General features: G+C 42.4%; 1 protein-coding gene across 1 annotated transcript in view; it reads right to left on the bottom strand.

Annotated features, from left to right (window-relative positions):
- gpc1b (glypican 1b) overlaps window positions 1-4887 on the bottom strand; it is an 80933-nt gene extending 76046 nt beyond the window's left edge. Inside the window, exon 1 of the mRNA XM_033982694.2 lies at window positions 4236-4887. Within this exon, the coding sequence (XP_033838585.1) occupies window positions 4236-4398 (163 nt within the window). The 5' untranslated portion in view covers window positions 4399-4887. The remainder of the gene's footprint in view (window positions 1-4235) is intronic.
- Window positions 4888-13915: the final 9028 nt, after the last annotated feature.

Raw genomic sequence — 13915 nt, 5'->3', positions numbered from 1 at the left:
ATATGAAGTGCACAATCTTCACACACATTTCACAGGCAGCCAGCATCCTGTGACAGCCCAGATTTCCAGCCACAAGCCGCTGTGTAGTCGACAACAGCAGTTCCTGCCTGGAGAGCACCATTCCCACTGTATCATTAGCCAAACACTGGTTAGGGATGACACTTCACAGCAGAGAGCCTGTAGCAACCGGCAATCAACAACAACAGAGAGCAGAGGAACGCCGGCGCTGGGCTCAGAGTTACACAGATCCTACAGTCAGGAATGCAACAGTTTAGCTCCATGAACTTCAAATAAGAAACAAATGTATTAAATGAATGTTGAACAGCAGACATCACAAAATTATATAGTCTTAGTCACAAAATGATGTTAAAGATTATGATCAAATTAGTTTAACAAAATCATCATTTCTGATTTATAACTTCTGCAAAACATGACATGCAGCATCTCCATTCACCAACTGTCAGAAAACAAAAAGGCAAATGTGAGACTCTTCGAGAAAGAGATGAGACAACTATTGCCCCAAAAACGATAAGTCATGAGGCTGTAATGGGAGGAGCAGACGAGGAGTAAACCGGGAAACACATGAGTCTTGTACAAATCTATCTTTTTGGTAAATGTTGACAGAAAGACGACTATTAGTCGGTTTTATGGTTTGCCATGCGTCATTCGTCATGTCTCCTCTGGTACGAGAGCTCATTCCCTCAACGGTCCTTGAAAGACACTCTTCAGTTTATTTCTCTAAAATATGAGGTTGGACATTAATCTTGAGCCATTGAGTCAATAAGAAACAGTAATATCATGTTAGTGTCACTGAACTTCTCGACCTTCTACCGTCAAACAAATACTCAGAAATACTGTAATCCCTCACCTGACTCTTCCTGTCGCTGAAGATTCAAACACAGTGTTTCTTGGTGGCGGCTTTCAAAATCATCATCTCTCTCTAATTGAACTAGGGCTACAACTAATGATTATTTTGGTAATTGATTAATGTGGAGATTATTCATTTGATTAATGGATTAGTTGTTTAGAACAAAAAATATCTGGAAAATGGGATTTTCCCCCCCAAATTTTACACAGATAAAACTGAAGTGATGCCACAGACATGAAAATGACTTCTGAAAAGCAGAATCTTGAGTTCAAACACTGTCTAGATGACGACCTTTGAAACCAGACTGTTTCATCTAAAACACAAAGTGTACCAAATTCTCACGTTGTTTTAATGTAATTACTGCTCTGTTTGAGTCATAAAACCTCTTCTGTCGGCTCATGGCATGTTTTGAGTAAGTTTATCGACCAGTTAATGATTATTTGATTACTAAATGAATTTAAAATTATCTCAATCAATTAGTTGCGATTAGTTGCCCTAAAATTAACATAATCTGAACTGAACTGAGCCGAGGCAGATGGGAGACCACTGAGAATTCCAGGTGCCACAGTGGGGCGCCAGTGACAACCAACGTGTTGTCCTTATCCAAGACGTCAGGCCTCACCTCCATCAGTCTGCCCCAGGGCAGCTGTAGCCTCAGTGGTACCAGGTCACCATCACTGAGTGAGGAGTAAATGAATAATGCACGAAATTGTGTGAAAGTGACTGAGTGTCTGGAAAAATGGCTGTATAAGACAAATGCATTATTATTATGATGATACAGGTTTGCACATCTCCACAATAAACTGTGACATTACTGACTCTCCAACGCCTCCCACCTCCAGGCAGATCATGTGTGTACCAGAGGATGACGTAAAAACACTCAGTCATGTGACATTGTTTAGCAGGCTGATTAGCTTTAGCAGTAAGTTAAGATAACGATACAGCTCCTTCAAGGTTTGTAGAAAAACAAAGATAAGCCCACAATGCGTTCATGACACTGAGTTAGGAGACAGTTGTAGGGAAGAGTAGCTGATGGTTTTGATAATGGATTGATATGATCTCAGAGGGGTGTGTAGTGTAGAAATCGGTGCCAGCAAACTGTCTCATAAATACAAAGTGCTGGTAATGAGGAGGTGTAACTCAAACATATTAATATAATTTTACTGTGGAAGGGGCTGCAGAACGGGGGGTCCCACACACACTGAATTGGGGGAAGAGTGTGTGTGTGACCTTCAGTTAGACCCCGTCGATGCATTAGGCTGATCACGCCTCTCCCACAACAGGAAACGTCCTTGTCCAAATGCCATTCGCAACATTGGGCCCGCTCATAACTCAAGGTGTAAATTAAAGCCCTCATATTCGGCGAGGGGAGGTGTTTCATATGCCACATTGTTTATGCTCCAAAGCACAGATGAGCAGGCGGGGAAATAGTGACAGCGTAACAAGCCCGTGCCCATCTCTGCTACACTTACCTTCGCAACAAATCTAGTAGCCGTTTCACACGAGTATTTTCTCCCTCACAAAGGATGCATTGACCCCGGGCTTAAGTAAGCTCCGCGTCATTGATTGAAACAAGAGGAACGGGCCGGTGTCTTGACAAGACAGATTTGCTCTTTAAAGCATTATGGATTACCGGCGTTTGGACCCAAAAGGGGATTTCAAAGAGGTCCCGGTCTGGCATTAATTCAGTGGGATGATTTATTCGGTGCTGTCAATCAATTCAATTAGAAGTGACCAGTTACGACTTGGCGCTGACTGCTTTATGATCTACGGCTGGATGACACGCACTAACAGTTTCATCACATTACCGCCCCGCCCAAGTCTCATCTCCGATCAGCATAATCACTCAGATGGACCTGCGGGACATTTTTACAGTGCGTCTTAATGTCCCCTTTAAGTACCGGTGATTACGAGGCAGGGGACGGGCCGGGTGCGGGCCGCTTCAGTGCCGTTCGGACCGGAACACGGCAGTTTGTACTTTCATTCCGCTCGAAAAAAGACCCTTCAGGTGAATGTTAAAGACAGTCTGAGGTTAAGGTCCTGAAAAGACTTGGCCAGGGCTAACCAGGCTGCGCCACTGTTATTTATAGGAAAGTTTGGACGTTTTTACTGCTTGGAAGAGGCTCTCCTGACTGCAGTAAACTTCTGTGAAAGCAACTTGTGTAACCTCTTCCATAAGTCTCATGCCTAATACTAACAAGTCATATTTAACACAACAACGGCAGGTAATGGACAGAAACATTTGGAGGGTGTAATGCCCCCTATAGGAGCAAGTGTGGAATCAAAAATGGTCCGGATTTCTTTCTGTTCCTCGTCGTACTGCACGTATTTACTGATGAGGGATTATGTAAGTAGGTTCATAGCTCAGGGAAGGATGAAGTATCAATGATGAGAGGTACGTGACATCCACAGTACTACACTTAGATGGCACTTTTGACACTTTTTTAAGCTCCACACGTTCACACAGCTGTCTTTTATGAGATATTTCACATGAATTCTCGCACAAATTCTAGGTACAGCCTCCTGCTTTGTCCATGCTTGCACACTGTAAGTAAACAAGCGAAGAGCCATTGGTCTGTGGACTCTGCTGGGGCTGAATTCCTAGGAAGGCACACATGTAATCAAGTGATTCCAGAGCAGAGAGGTTTGAGAATGTGGCATCGGAGCATCAGTGACACGCCGCACACATCATATTTGTGAGATTACAGCAGAGTCAAGTGACCAACAAAACGTTTTCAGCAGAGAATACACCAGCTGCAAGCGCATGATCAGTCCAGACTCAAGTATTGTCTCTAGTGTACTTTTATATAATCAGACACACACAAAAAACAACTGGTTTAACTGCAATAATGGACTGTACCAAGCTAAATCTGTGTCTGTTTAATCCTGACACTGAAATGAGTGTTCAGACAAAGCTCTAATGCAAGTATACATCATCATTAAGACTGAAACAAGGGGCAAAAAGTGGAAAACACATGAAACTAAAGCAGGACTTAAACCCCCTGGACTAGACCTGTAGCAGACACACGCCTGCGCACCTGTGGTAGACCTTACACCACAGTTTGAGAAGCGCTGACACAAGTGAACGTTCGTGCTTTTAGATGTGAGGAAAAGCCTTCAAGCTGCAGTTTAAGAGCCATTTACACGCCAGTGCCAAAAAGTTTCAGAACTCAAGCAGGACGCAGTCTTATATAAGTGTCAACACAAGAGTTTCATTCAATAAATTGTGCTGCTGCAGGTGCGGTGCTCTCAGGGAAGCCACACGGCGAAGGATTCTTGGTTTAAATGTGGGATTACAACGCAGTTTGGGATTAATTAATGATATAAAGATGGAATTGATGTTAATAATACATAAATGGAGGTTTACCTGATATTTCAGACTGTGGCACTCCCTCCAGAGAGAAGCCTTTCCCGCTGTAAAACTGTCTGATATCCGAACAACTCCGCGCTTTGCTGGTGCCTTTCTCCCCGAGGACCGCTGTCGTTACTGAAGACAGTGCCAAAAACAATGCCACGATGTAGGAATCCATCACGAGTCTGTTTGTTTTAGCGAGACAAGTGCAAATGCAAAAAAAATAAATAAAAATAATCAAACAAGAGTCCCAGGATCAACAGCCGCGTCAACGAAAACGCGTCCAACCTTCTTCCTCCAAACCCGGAGCGGTGAGTCCTGCGCGGAGATTCACAGTCCAATGAAGCTCCTGGGGGGTTATAAATTCCTCTGTACGCCTTCACCTACGACAGAAAGGGCAAACACGCAGCTAAATGACCGCTTTGGAGCTGTAGAAACCGAAAAGGCGCATGGAACTGCTGCTGCTGCTGCTGGTGTCTGACTGTCGGACTGACCAAGCGCGCCTGTACCAACCCGGCTCAGTGACGTGCGGACTCACGCTGCTGCTGCTGCCTGCTACTGTGTGTCCCGTTTGGAGCGATGCAATGCCAGAGCTGCCACAGAGCGGACTGACAAGGCGGGCAGGAGGAGGAGGAGGAGGAGGAGGAGAAGGAGGAGGAGGGAGAGACAGAGAGAGTGTGTGCGTAAAGCTGCGTAAAGCTGCTGGTGTCTTTATCCCTTCTTTTTTTTTTTTTTTTTTAACATCTCTAGGTACAAGTTTGACAGATTATCCACTTTTACAGTCACATATTTGTCTCCCCCGAGCCAGGTGTCGCTGATGAGCTGTGCCCCGCCCCCTCACGTCCACAGGTGACCGGGGATGAGCCCACTCCCCGCGCAACCGCAGCCACAGCGTCACTCTTCAGGGCGCAATTATGGACGTTCCACAAGTCCGTGCGCGCCTGTTCTTCCGAGTTTACCTGTCAGGTGCTGAATGCCTCTATTATACTTGTGCAGGTACTGTTTGGCCAAGGACTTAAACTTGGACAGGGCTGCCAAAGAATGTGAGCTTTACAAAAAAAAAAAAAAAAAAATGTGTCATGGAAATGTTGGCAGCAGCAAGTTGATTCAGCTCAGTGTCAAAATGTGTGTTGACAAAGCACTGAAGCAGAATAGTGTGATTATTCAGATGACATAATAAGACCTGAGATAGTATCAAAGTTCTGTGTGTGATTTGAGTATATAATGTATCCTTTAGTCCCAAGAAACAAAAACATGAAACGTTATATTTAATGAAACTGACCGAGTCCAGACATGAATTTGTTTTGCTCTGAATGAGTCTGTGTCTGTGATATTGAAATATTTCTCTCAGTCAATTTGGACCATGGAAATTACTCACATTTATACAGCTCTTTCTAATTTCAAAGGACTCGATGCTTTACATCAAGGAACCACTCACCTATTCACACATTTATCCTCACCAGTGGAGACATGCAGACACCGGAGCATGAACCTGAAAGAGCTCACGGGCCACAGTTTGACACACAGGAGCTTAGACCCTTATCAAACACAACAGTGACAACAGACCAATAAACACAATCACACTGTATTTTTACTGCAAACTGAACCAGGATAGAGCAGAAAAAGTGAAACATGATTTTATTTAAAAATACTACTGGAGGGATCGGAAGATTGAGATTTCTGACAGGCTGATATCTTTCTCAAGCCAAACTCATATTTGTTGCAGGAGATCAGCTCTGTTCTCATAAATCAGCACATAAAACTGCTTAGCTCAAAACACATGGATTTTGCTCTAAACCTGTAGTTCCCTGGTTTAAATCTCTTTGTAAAACATTCCTGAAATGCCTCAGTTTCCTCATTACTTCTAATAGGATCAGTGTTTTCCAGTTCCCAGCATCCGATTCCGACAGTCAAGCTCCTTGTCACGGCCTGTGGCAGCAGTATGTCCAGAACTAATGCTGTATGAGAGCAGAGGGTCACCCAGTTCAGCGGATTCAAAAACCATATATGTGCTATTACTTTGGGTGCATGATTTGGAACGAATCAGGATCGCTGGTTAGGCTTAGAAATAGGTTCAAGAGTAGTTTTATAATAATGTTACAATACCTTTATAGACATGAAACTGAGAAATCAATCTCAAAAGTCCAATAGGATTTTTTTGCACCACTTTTGATTAAGCCACCTTACTCTGAGGAAGAGTCTACCGCACACACTGCAGTGACTTGTTGGGAATAAACAAGCTTAAAATAACCCACCACCTTGTAAAACAAACCAACAAAGAACAAAAAGACAAAACAACATCCACAGCAGCAGCAGCAGCGTTACTTTTCCACCTCCCAATTATTCTATGAAGTCAGACAGTGTGTGAATAAACCAGGAAACGCTGCTCTTTAATTAGTTTTGTTCCACCTCATGACGGCAGTGCGGTCATGTCCTATTTATATAATATATAAATATAAATATATATATATATATATATATATATATATATATATACACACACACACACACACACACACATATATATATACATATATATATATATATGAGAAGTGCATCTCACACGTCAGCAAGTGACTAAACCCTTTAAACACCTTTATGTAATGAGAAATGATCAAGCCTAAAAGTGTTCAGATGTGTTCAGTTGTGCTCAGTTGTGTTCAGTTGTGCTCAGTTGTGTTCAGTTGTGCTCAGTTGTGTTCAGTTGTGTTCAGTTGTGTTCAGTTGTGTTCAGATTTGTTCAGTTGTGCTCAGTTGTGTTCAGTTGTGCTCAGTTGTGTTCAGTTGTGCTCAGTTGTGTTCAGATGTGCTCAGTTGTGCTCAGTTGTGCTCAGTTGTGCTCAGTTGTGCTCAGTTGTGTTCAGATGTGTTCAGATGTGTTCAGTTGTGTTCAGTTGCTGTTGTATTTGAAGTTCATTCTTGTGACATGTTGATCTTGTTGATTCATCTCTGATGATGATTTCCGTGTTTATTTTGTTGCCAACACTAGATCTGGATCTATGTTATGCCTGAAGTGGCCACTGATCTGAAGGTTGGCAGTTCGAATTCCACTCTCGATATAGACGTCAATGGAGGTTTGCAGTGCGATTCCAGCTCCCACTGCTGTCATTGTGTCCTTGGGCAAGACACATTTACACACCAGTGTATGCAGACACTGGGGGTCCTGTGTGTTTCCATACACTGGTGTGTGAACGGGTGAGAGGTTCCTTGATGTACAGCACTTTTGGTGCCTTAAACGTGGAAAAGCTTTATATAAAAATGTGACCATTTACCAAAACATGCCGCTCCTCGTTCTCGTGAACATTATCCATGTGAACTTTATCTTTTGTTTCTCAGGCATCCGTAATATTTGGGCAACAGAGGCTCAGGTGATCATCTTAAGACTAAAACATTGGCATTTCAGTCCCTTGTCTAAGTATAAAGCTGGTGTGTGTGAGATGGTCAGAGAGGAAGAGGCCACAGGGACAGGTGTGAGGAGGAAACTCTCCTGATGAACTCATCACAGATTTAGGTTTTCATCACATTTAAGTCAAATCTGGCTTAATTAACACGCACCATTCCATAGACAATATTTTCAGATTGCTCCAAACCAAATTATATCTTTGAACACCTCAAACCGCTCAAAACATCCAATTTTCTGTCGCCATGAGCAAGTGGGAACGCAGGCAGAGGTTAATAAGTCCGCTGGCCTCGGAGAGTGTTGGTGCATGTTAAAACGTCAGCCATGTTGCGAGGGCGCTTTATGGGAAAGAACGTGCTCGCCCCTGTCCCGTGCACGTGGGAGACAGTTCTGGACATAGGTGCGCGTGTTATAAGGCAGGTTTATATGTCTGAGCGTGTCCCGCGTGTAGCCATAGGTCACCGGCCCCTGCTCCGTCTGGCACTCGGGGATGGTGTAATTAACGCGCGCTAAAGCTACAGAACAGCCATGTTTGCTTCAGGTTGGCTCCTATTGAAGTTTTATTGGCCCTGACCATGAAAGAGTTTTTCTAATGAGGAGCAGGATGCGGAGGGAAGTGAGGGAGACCAGGGTTGGAGAATGGGAGCAGAGGGTGAGAGACTGTACAACTCAGCCACTGTCAGAAAACATATGCTCTCATTATGCGGGGGGCTTTTTCAGGGAATGAAGAGGTTTCCAGTAGAAATGTCACTGTAAGAGTTATTTTAAGAACACGGATCCGAGTTTGTAGAAAATGTAAATGTTTAAGCAAATGTTGTACAGTCTTTGCTACACTTTTCTTTATGGTTACATCTCACTGTACTTCCTATATTGTGTTTCATAGTTTAAAGGCCCTATAGCAGATTTTTCCCACGCAAAACAAGATAAAATAAGATAAGATAAGCTTTTATTGTCTCCAAATGTATTTAAGCAAAATTTGTTCCACTACAGATAGATTGTATAAGCAGATCTTGAGGTTAAAATGAATCAGCTGCGGCATTTCTGCTCACGTCAGATCCAAAATAAACACTTCTTCAGTACTTAGAAGATGTGAGTCTGGTTAACGGTGAGTCTGGGTTTGATTGACAGGTGAATTAGCCAATCAGAGACACGCACGGTCCGTCTGTATCATAAAAAATAAAGAAATAAAAGGAAAAAAATATCACAGAAGGCTGAAAAACAATGGACGAAGCACCAAACTGTTACCTGAAGTGAGGTAAGTTTGATTTTATTTGTAAATCATAGGTGACCAATGAGCTCCTTCGTTTCACACGTGTCACTGAAAAAAAACCCTGATCTGATTGGACGATGACGTTTGACCAGGAAGACGTCGACACCAGACTGATATCACTCTGTATAAAAAAAAAAGAGAGGTATCATTTTAGATTTTCCAGGAAAGCTTTTTGCATCTAATTCAAAATCATTTTATTCACCTGTAATCAGAAAGTGCACGTTAGAATGCTAGACGTTGTTCGCTTTGACCTCTGAGGGTTGTGAAAAAAGACCAAACTCATTGCGATGAATAGTTAGGACGCTCACAATTCACAAGATGAGGAATAAATTTACTTTTTCACAGTTTTAAGACAGTAAAAATCAGATCCAGCTACAGCTCCTCGGTAAAAAGTTGTTGAGTCTTAGCTACTTTTCTTAAGCGGTTAGATCCCTGCAGGCCCAATATTGTGATTTATAGCTTAATATTATGAACTACACTAAATTTTAGACTTATTTTATTTGCAACAGCGTAAGCAGATGTGACAGAATGATTTCTCCATCTGAAGTCGTAACAGAAACCATCATCGCAGTAATCCCACGAGCAGCGTACGGAGTGAATGGCGAGGCAACTGAGAAAGCATTGTACATCCAGATCTGATACGAGTCTCGGGATCACATGAGAACCGTCTCTCCTTACACGTGCAGAGATGCGGCGTCAGTGTGGCAGGTTGGTTTGGTTAGCTTAGCGTGCCGGCTGCTCAGCCTCACTGGGGTTTCTACGTAAATAGTAATGTGCTTTTTCAACAGATGTAATCAGTCTGAGCCGAGAGATCATCGCGTCCTCGTGCTAAAACCAGTCTCATCCTGGATACGGCGATAGCATCAATTTGGCAGACTCCTGGGCTTTTAAGTCGGCTATTAGCTTTGAATGCTCTTGAGGGATGGAGGGACAGAGGGAGTCACTGGGCTAATTTTGAACACTTAGACCAAATAAATTGACATGAAGTTGAGAAATTGTTTTGATGGATCATATTTGGTGTCTCAGGACTTTCAACTTTAAACTCACACCTCAGCTTATCTTTGATTATTAACCATTATTAACACTTATATATGTCTTGCGCATTTGTCTTTTGAGTTAAAAAACTTGGAATTGAAGTATTTAGACAGATTACTTAGATTACTAGATTACTTTTTGAAAACCGAAGCAACCAAATGCGTGAAGTTTGACTTGACATTGACAACAACATTCAATTTTATACCTATGGACTTTGCATTTGTGAACTTATTACCTAACCTAAAAAGAAGCCGACTTAAGCCCACCACACACTCCAGGATTTTTCAGACTTAAACCATTTTTAAACCTGCAACAAAAAGCGCAGACCACAGACACAAAGAAAATTGAATACAATTTAAAATCTCTTCAGCACAAAGACCTCAGCGGGATATGGCAGCGAAGAGACTGTGCACCACAAGCTAAATCTGTTTCCCGTGCAGAATAAAACGACTCGCTTTGAGACTCTAAACTGTTCCAAAGATCAAAGCGTTGCACTTCTGCTTTAGATGCAAATCAAAACTGCCATTATTATTTATGAAATGTGGTGCAGAGGTTCAGATAAATGCTTTTAATGCACAAAAGGCTGGAGATAAATGACACAGGAAGTCACTATAGCTAATCTGTAGCAGCTTCGCCCTGATCCTCGCTGTGTGGATGTAAACAGACACGTGAGGAACTACTTTTACCTTTTTTACTTTTAAAGAACACTTCAAACTGGATTAAATAGTGCTGTTTTGTGGATTGGGGGTCATTATTTGCAGAGGACACGTTCTAATGGATAATATGGAGAAAGGTGAGAAATAAAGTCGCCTTTCAAGTACTTTTCCATTTGTAGGTTGTATCTTCCACCTCTGGGTCTGTCACTTCTTCTGCCCCTGATGTTTTATTCCTCGAGCGCCGTGGCTTAAAAATCACATATGAAGATCGTAAATTGGGTCACGCCTCCCCGAAGTCACGGAGAAGCAAATCGGGTCCTAAATCTGGCAAATGATCCTGTAGTTTGGGCGGGTTTTAGTTTTACTTTTACTTTTGACTTGAAAATCCATAACTTGTCCTTGAACTTGTGTTTTTGTGTAACATTCACCTTGTACAGCGCTGGTTCAGAAGTACATTTGTGGACAATAATGGAGTTTTTTCACTTGAATCCATCAAACTTAGGCTCACTTGAGTTTATGTCAAATTTATATTTCAGGCAAATCTAAACCTGAAAGAGTAACAACAATGGGAGTTTAATTTTGTTGGAACGGCAAGGACTTGGCAGGATAGATTGTATTTTAAAGTCTCTTCAAATTGTCACTGTATACACACCTCTGCTTCAGCAAAAAAAACTCCATCTCTAACTGGTAGCTCTAATTTATTCGTGTCCCTTTGGCATTTTGCAGCGCTGCATCTTTCCTTGATCACACAGAGTCGGTTTGAGCAAACACATCCATCTGCATATCTCGGCACGTTCGGAGCCCTCCCCTGTCGCCCCAGACAGCCAATGACACGAGAAGGAGACATTTCGATGCCAAGCGCAAAGGGTAGACAGATAGCATTGTGCTGGAGAAATTGCAGGAGAGGGCCAAGAAGGAAGGACTGGGGCTTTTGAGACTAGATAAGGGATGAAAAATGTTGATGGATGGCAGGAGTTTGACAGTACAGCACCGGTTTGTACAATAAAGGCAAAACAAATGGAATTTCTGGGAAGGAGAGTTTGGGATATGGGAGAGAGAGGAAGGATATAATTACACAAATATACTGTAGAGCCGCTGGCCAATGCGGTCCGACTGCTGGAAGTCAGTGGTTATTTTTGTTAACGGGAGCGGCGGTGGAGGAGCACGCCCCCTGTGGAGAGCTACTCTGCGTCTGTGTGCTCATGTGCAATACGGTTACGTCAGTACAGTGTTAGCGACCAAAATGAGCGTGTTTTTGTACTTTAAAGACTAGAATTGAAAAGGTGGTGAAGGTTTAAGTCTCTCGGGGGATATGTGAGCTCAGAAATCAACAAAGTCGGTGTAACTCAGTCAGGTTGGTAACTGGGAGAATATGACAAAAATTTAAATGTCAACATCGACTGGAGTCACTATACTAATTGTGCACTTTTGTATATCTGTATTTATGGATGGACATAGCTAACCTGCTAGCTGTCACGTTCTAAACAGGAAGTGAGCATGGGGCGCTTCCTTCGACAGCCTTGCTCCTGATTGGCTCTTTGGTTGCCATGATATTTGTGGTCGAAATTCCAAATATGGAGCTTGAAATTCGCCCCTGTAACCTCCAGCCTCGAACAGCTTCATTTGACTGGAGCCACATGCTCTGGGTGACGTCACACTCACTTAGTCCACTTCTTTATACAGTTTTCATGCACGTCAGCGATCAGACTATCGAAATGTCATGTTAATAGTTATAAGATCTGATGTGAGTAATGTGATTTCGTTCTGGCTGTTGCAGTTTTTGTCAAGGGAAATTATTCAACAAATGAAAAACAAATGTAGCAGACAAAATTCAAAGAGAAAATTCATTGCACTTCGTCGTCCAAATACAACAGTCATTGATTAACTGACACGTCACCAGATGTGTTTGATGAACGGATTGGTTTTGTACATGAAACACACACCAAAAATCTGATTGAATTAATGGATTATCTGATTATTCTAGGTATCAGATTTGTACACATAAATGAACCCACAGTGACATTAGACCCTTTGTGATGAAAATAGGTGAATAGTTACATTAGCTTGCACAAATATCACAGTGCAGTCTAGTCTCTCTGTAATCACACACCATAACTGTATCACAGGCTGGTGTAGGACACCTGAAGTGCAACAACTTTCCCCACAAAAGCTCTGCCTCAGCATTTTTCCTGTGTGAGCCGCAGGAAGCGTACTCAGGGCATTATAGCTTCATTTGAAACATAACCGAAGACAGAACATTTGTGTGGCGACAGGTTTACAAGCAAGATTTGTTTTACCGTCAGCTTTACAACACCATACGAGGCGAGCACTGACGCTGCCATTCATCTAAATTATATTTCCCTATTAGTGAAACACAGGCTGAAACCAATCACAATAAACTGTTTTTTTTACATTAAAACATTGTACGCTCATTAAAGGTGCACGATGTGACTTTTATAAATGTTCTCATTTGTATAGTGCTTTTCTACCTTCAGAGGTAAACCAAAAGCAGCACACTGTGTAACAACCTTAACCCTAAGTACAATAGATATATTATATAAACAAAGAGACCTCCAAAAACCATTGTTGAATCTGTTGAAATGCCTGAAATACCTTTTTTCCTTTTGTCATTTCTGTGTTTTCTGTGCGGTGATCACAACTCAATACATTCCAGTGTCCCGCTCATTAAAAACAAATTGGACAAATGTGAGTAGGAGTAATGCGATAAAGTGCTTCTGTAAAGGGGAGGGCCCAGGAATGCCCCCGGAATGTGTGCATATTCTAAAGTGGCAGTGGGAAAATAATGAAGGAGTCATCATAGGGGGCTGAGAACCGCAGAGATGTGGCCTCCCACTGTTTCCAGAACCAGCCTGGAAGAAAACAACCGCCAACCTGAATGAAGTGGCACACATCGCACACAAGCCACATAAAACTAAATAAAGCTTCGGTTAGTGCGGAGAAAACATGTGACTGTGCGACCATTTACAATTTCATGTTTGGACAAGGAGGTCCATGTGGAGGTCAGGGCGAGCTAAATGACGGCCCTCAGACCTAAAGCAATAGCACGGTCCATCCATCTTTGAGTAGGATTTCATTAACGTGCTCATTTGTCTTGATCGCTGGATTTTTTTTGTTTTTTTTGTATTGCTGACACGGTGGCACGGTGGTTAAGACCCATGTACGAAACGAGAAGGTTCTGGATTCACTTCTAGAAATGCACAGTTTGTGAATTTTACAAAAACATTTAAGTCAAGTTGACATTCAAAATCATGTCAAGTTAAATTTTATTAATTATAGGACAGACATGGAGGTTCTCGTGGAGGTTTTCGTGGAG

Source organism: Periophthalmus magnuspinnatus, chromosome 17, assembly GCF_009829125.3.
Source record: "Periophthalmus magnuspinnatus isolate fPerMag1 chromosome 17, fPerMag1.2.pri, whole genome shotgun sequence".
Classification (NCBI taxonomy): Eukaryota; Metazoa; Chordata; class Actinopteri; order Gobiiformes; family Gobiidae; genus Periophthalmus; species Periophthalmus magnuspinnatus.
The sequence above is the reverse complement of the archived record's forward strand: the minus strand, read 5'-3'. Positions and strand labels throughout refer to the sequence as shown.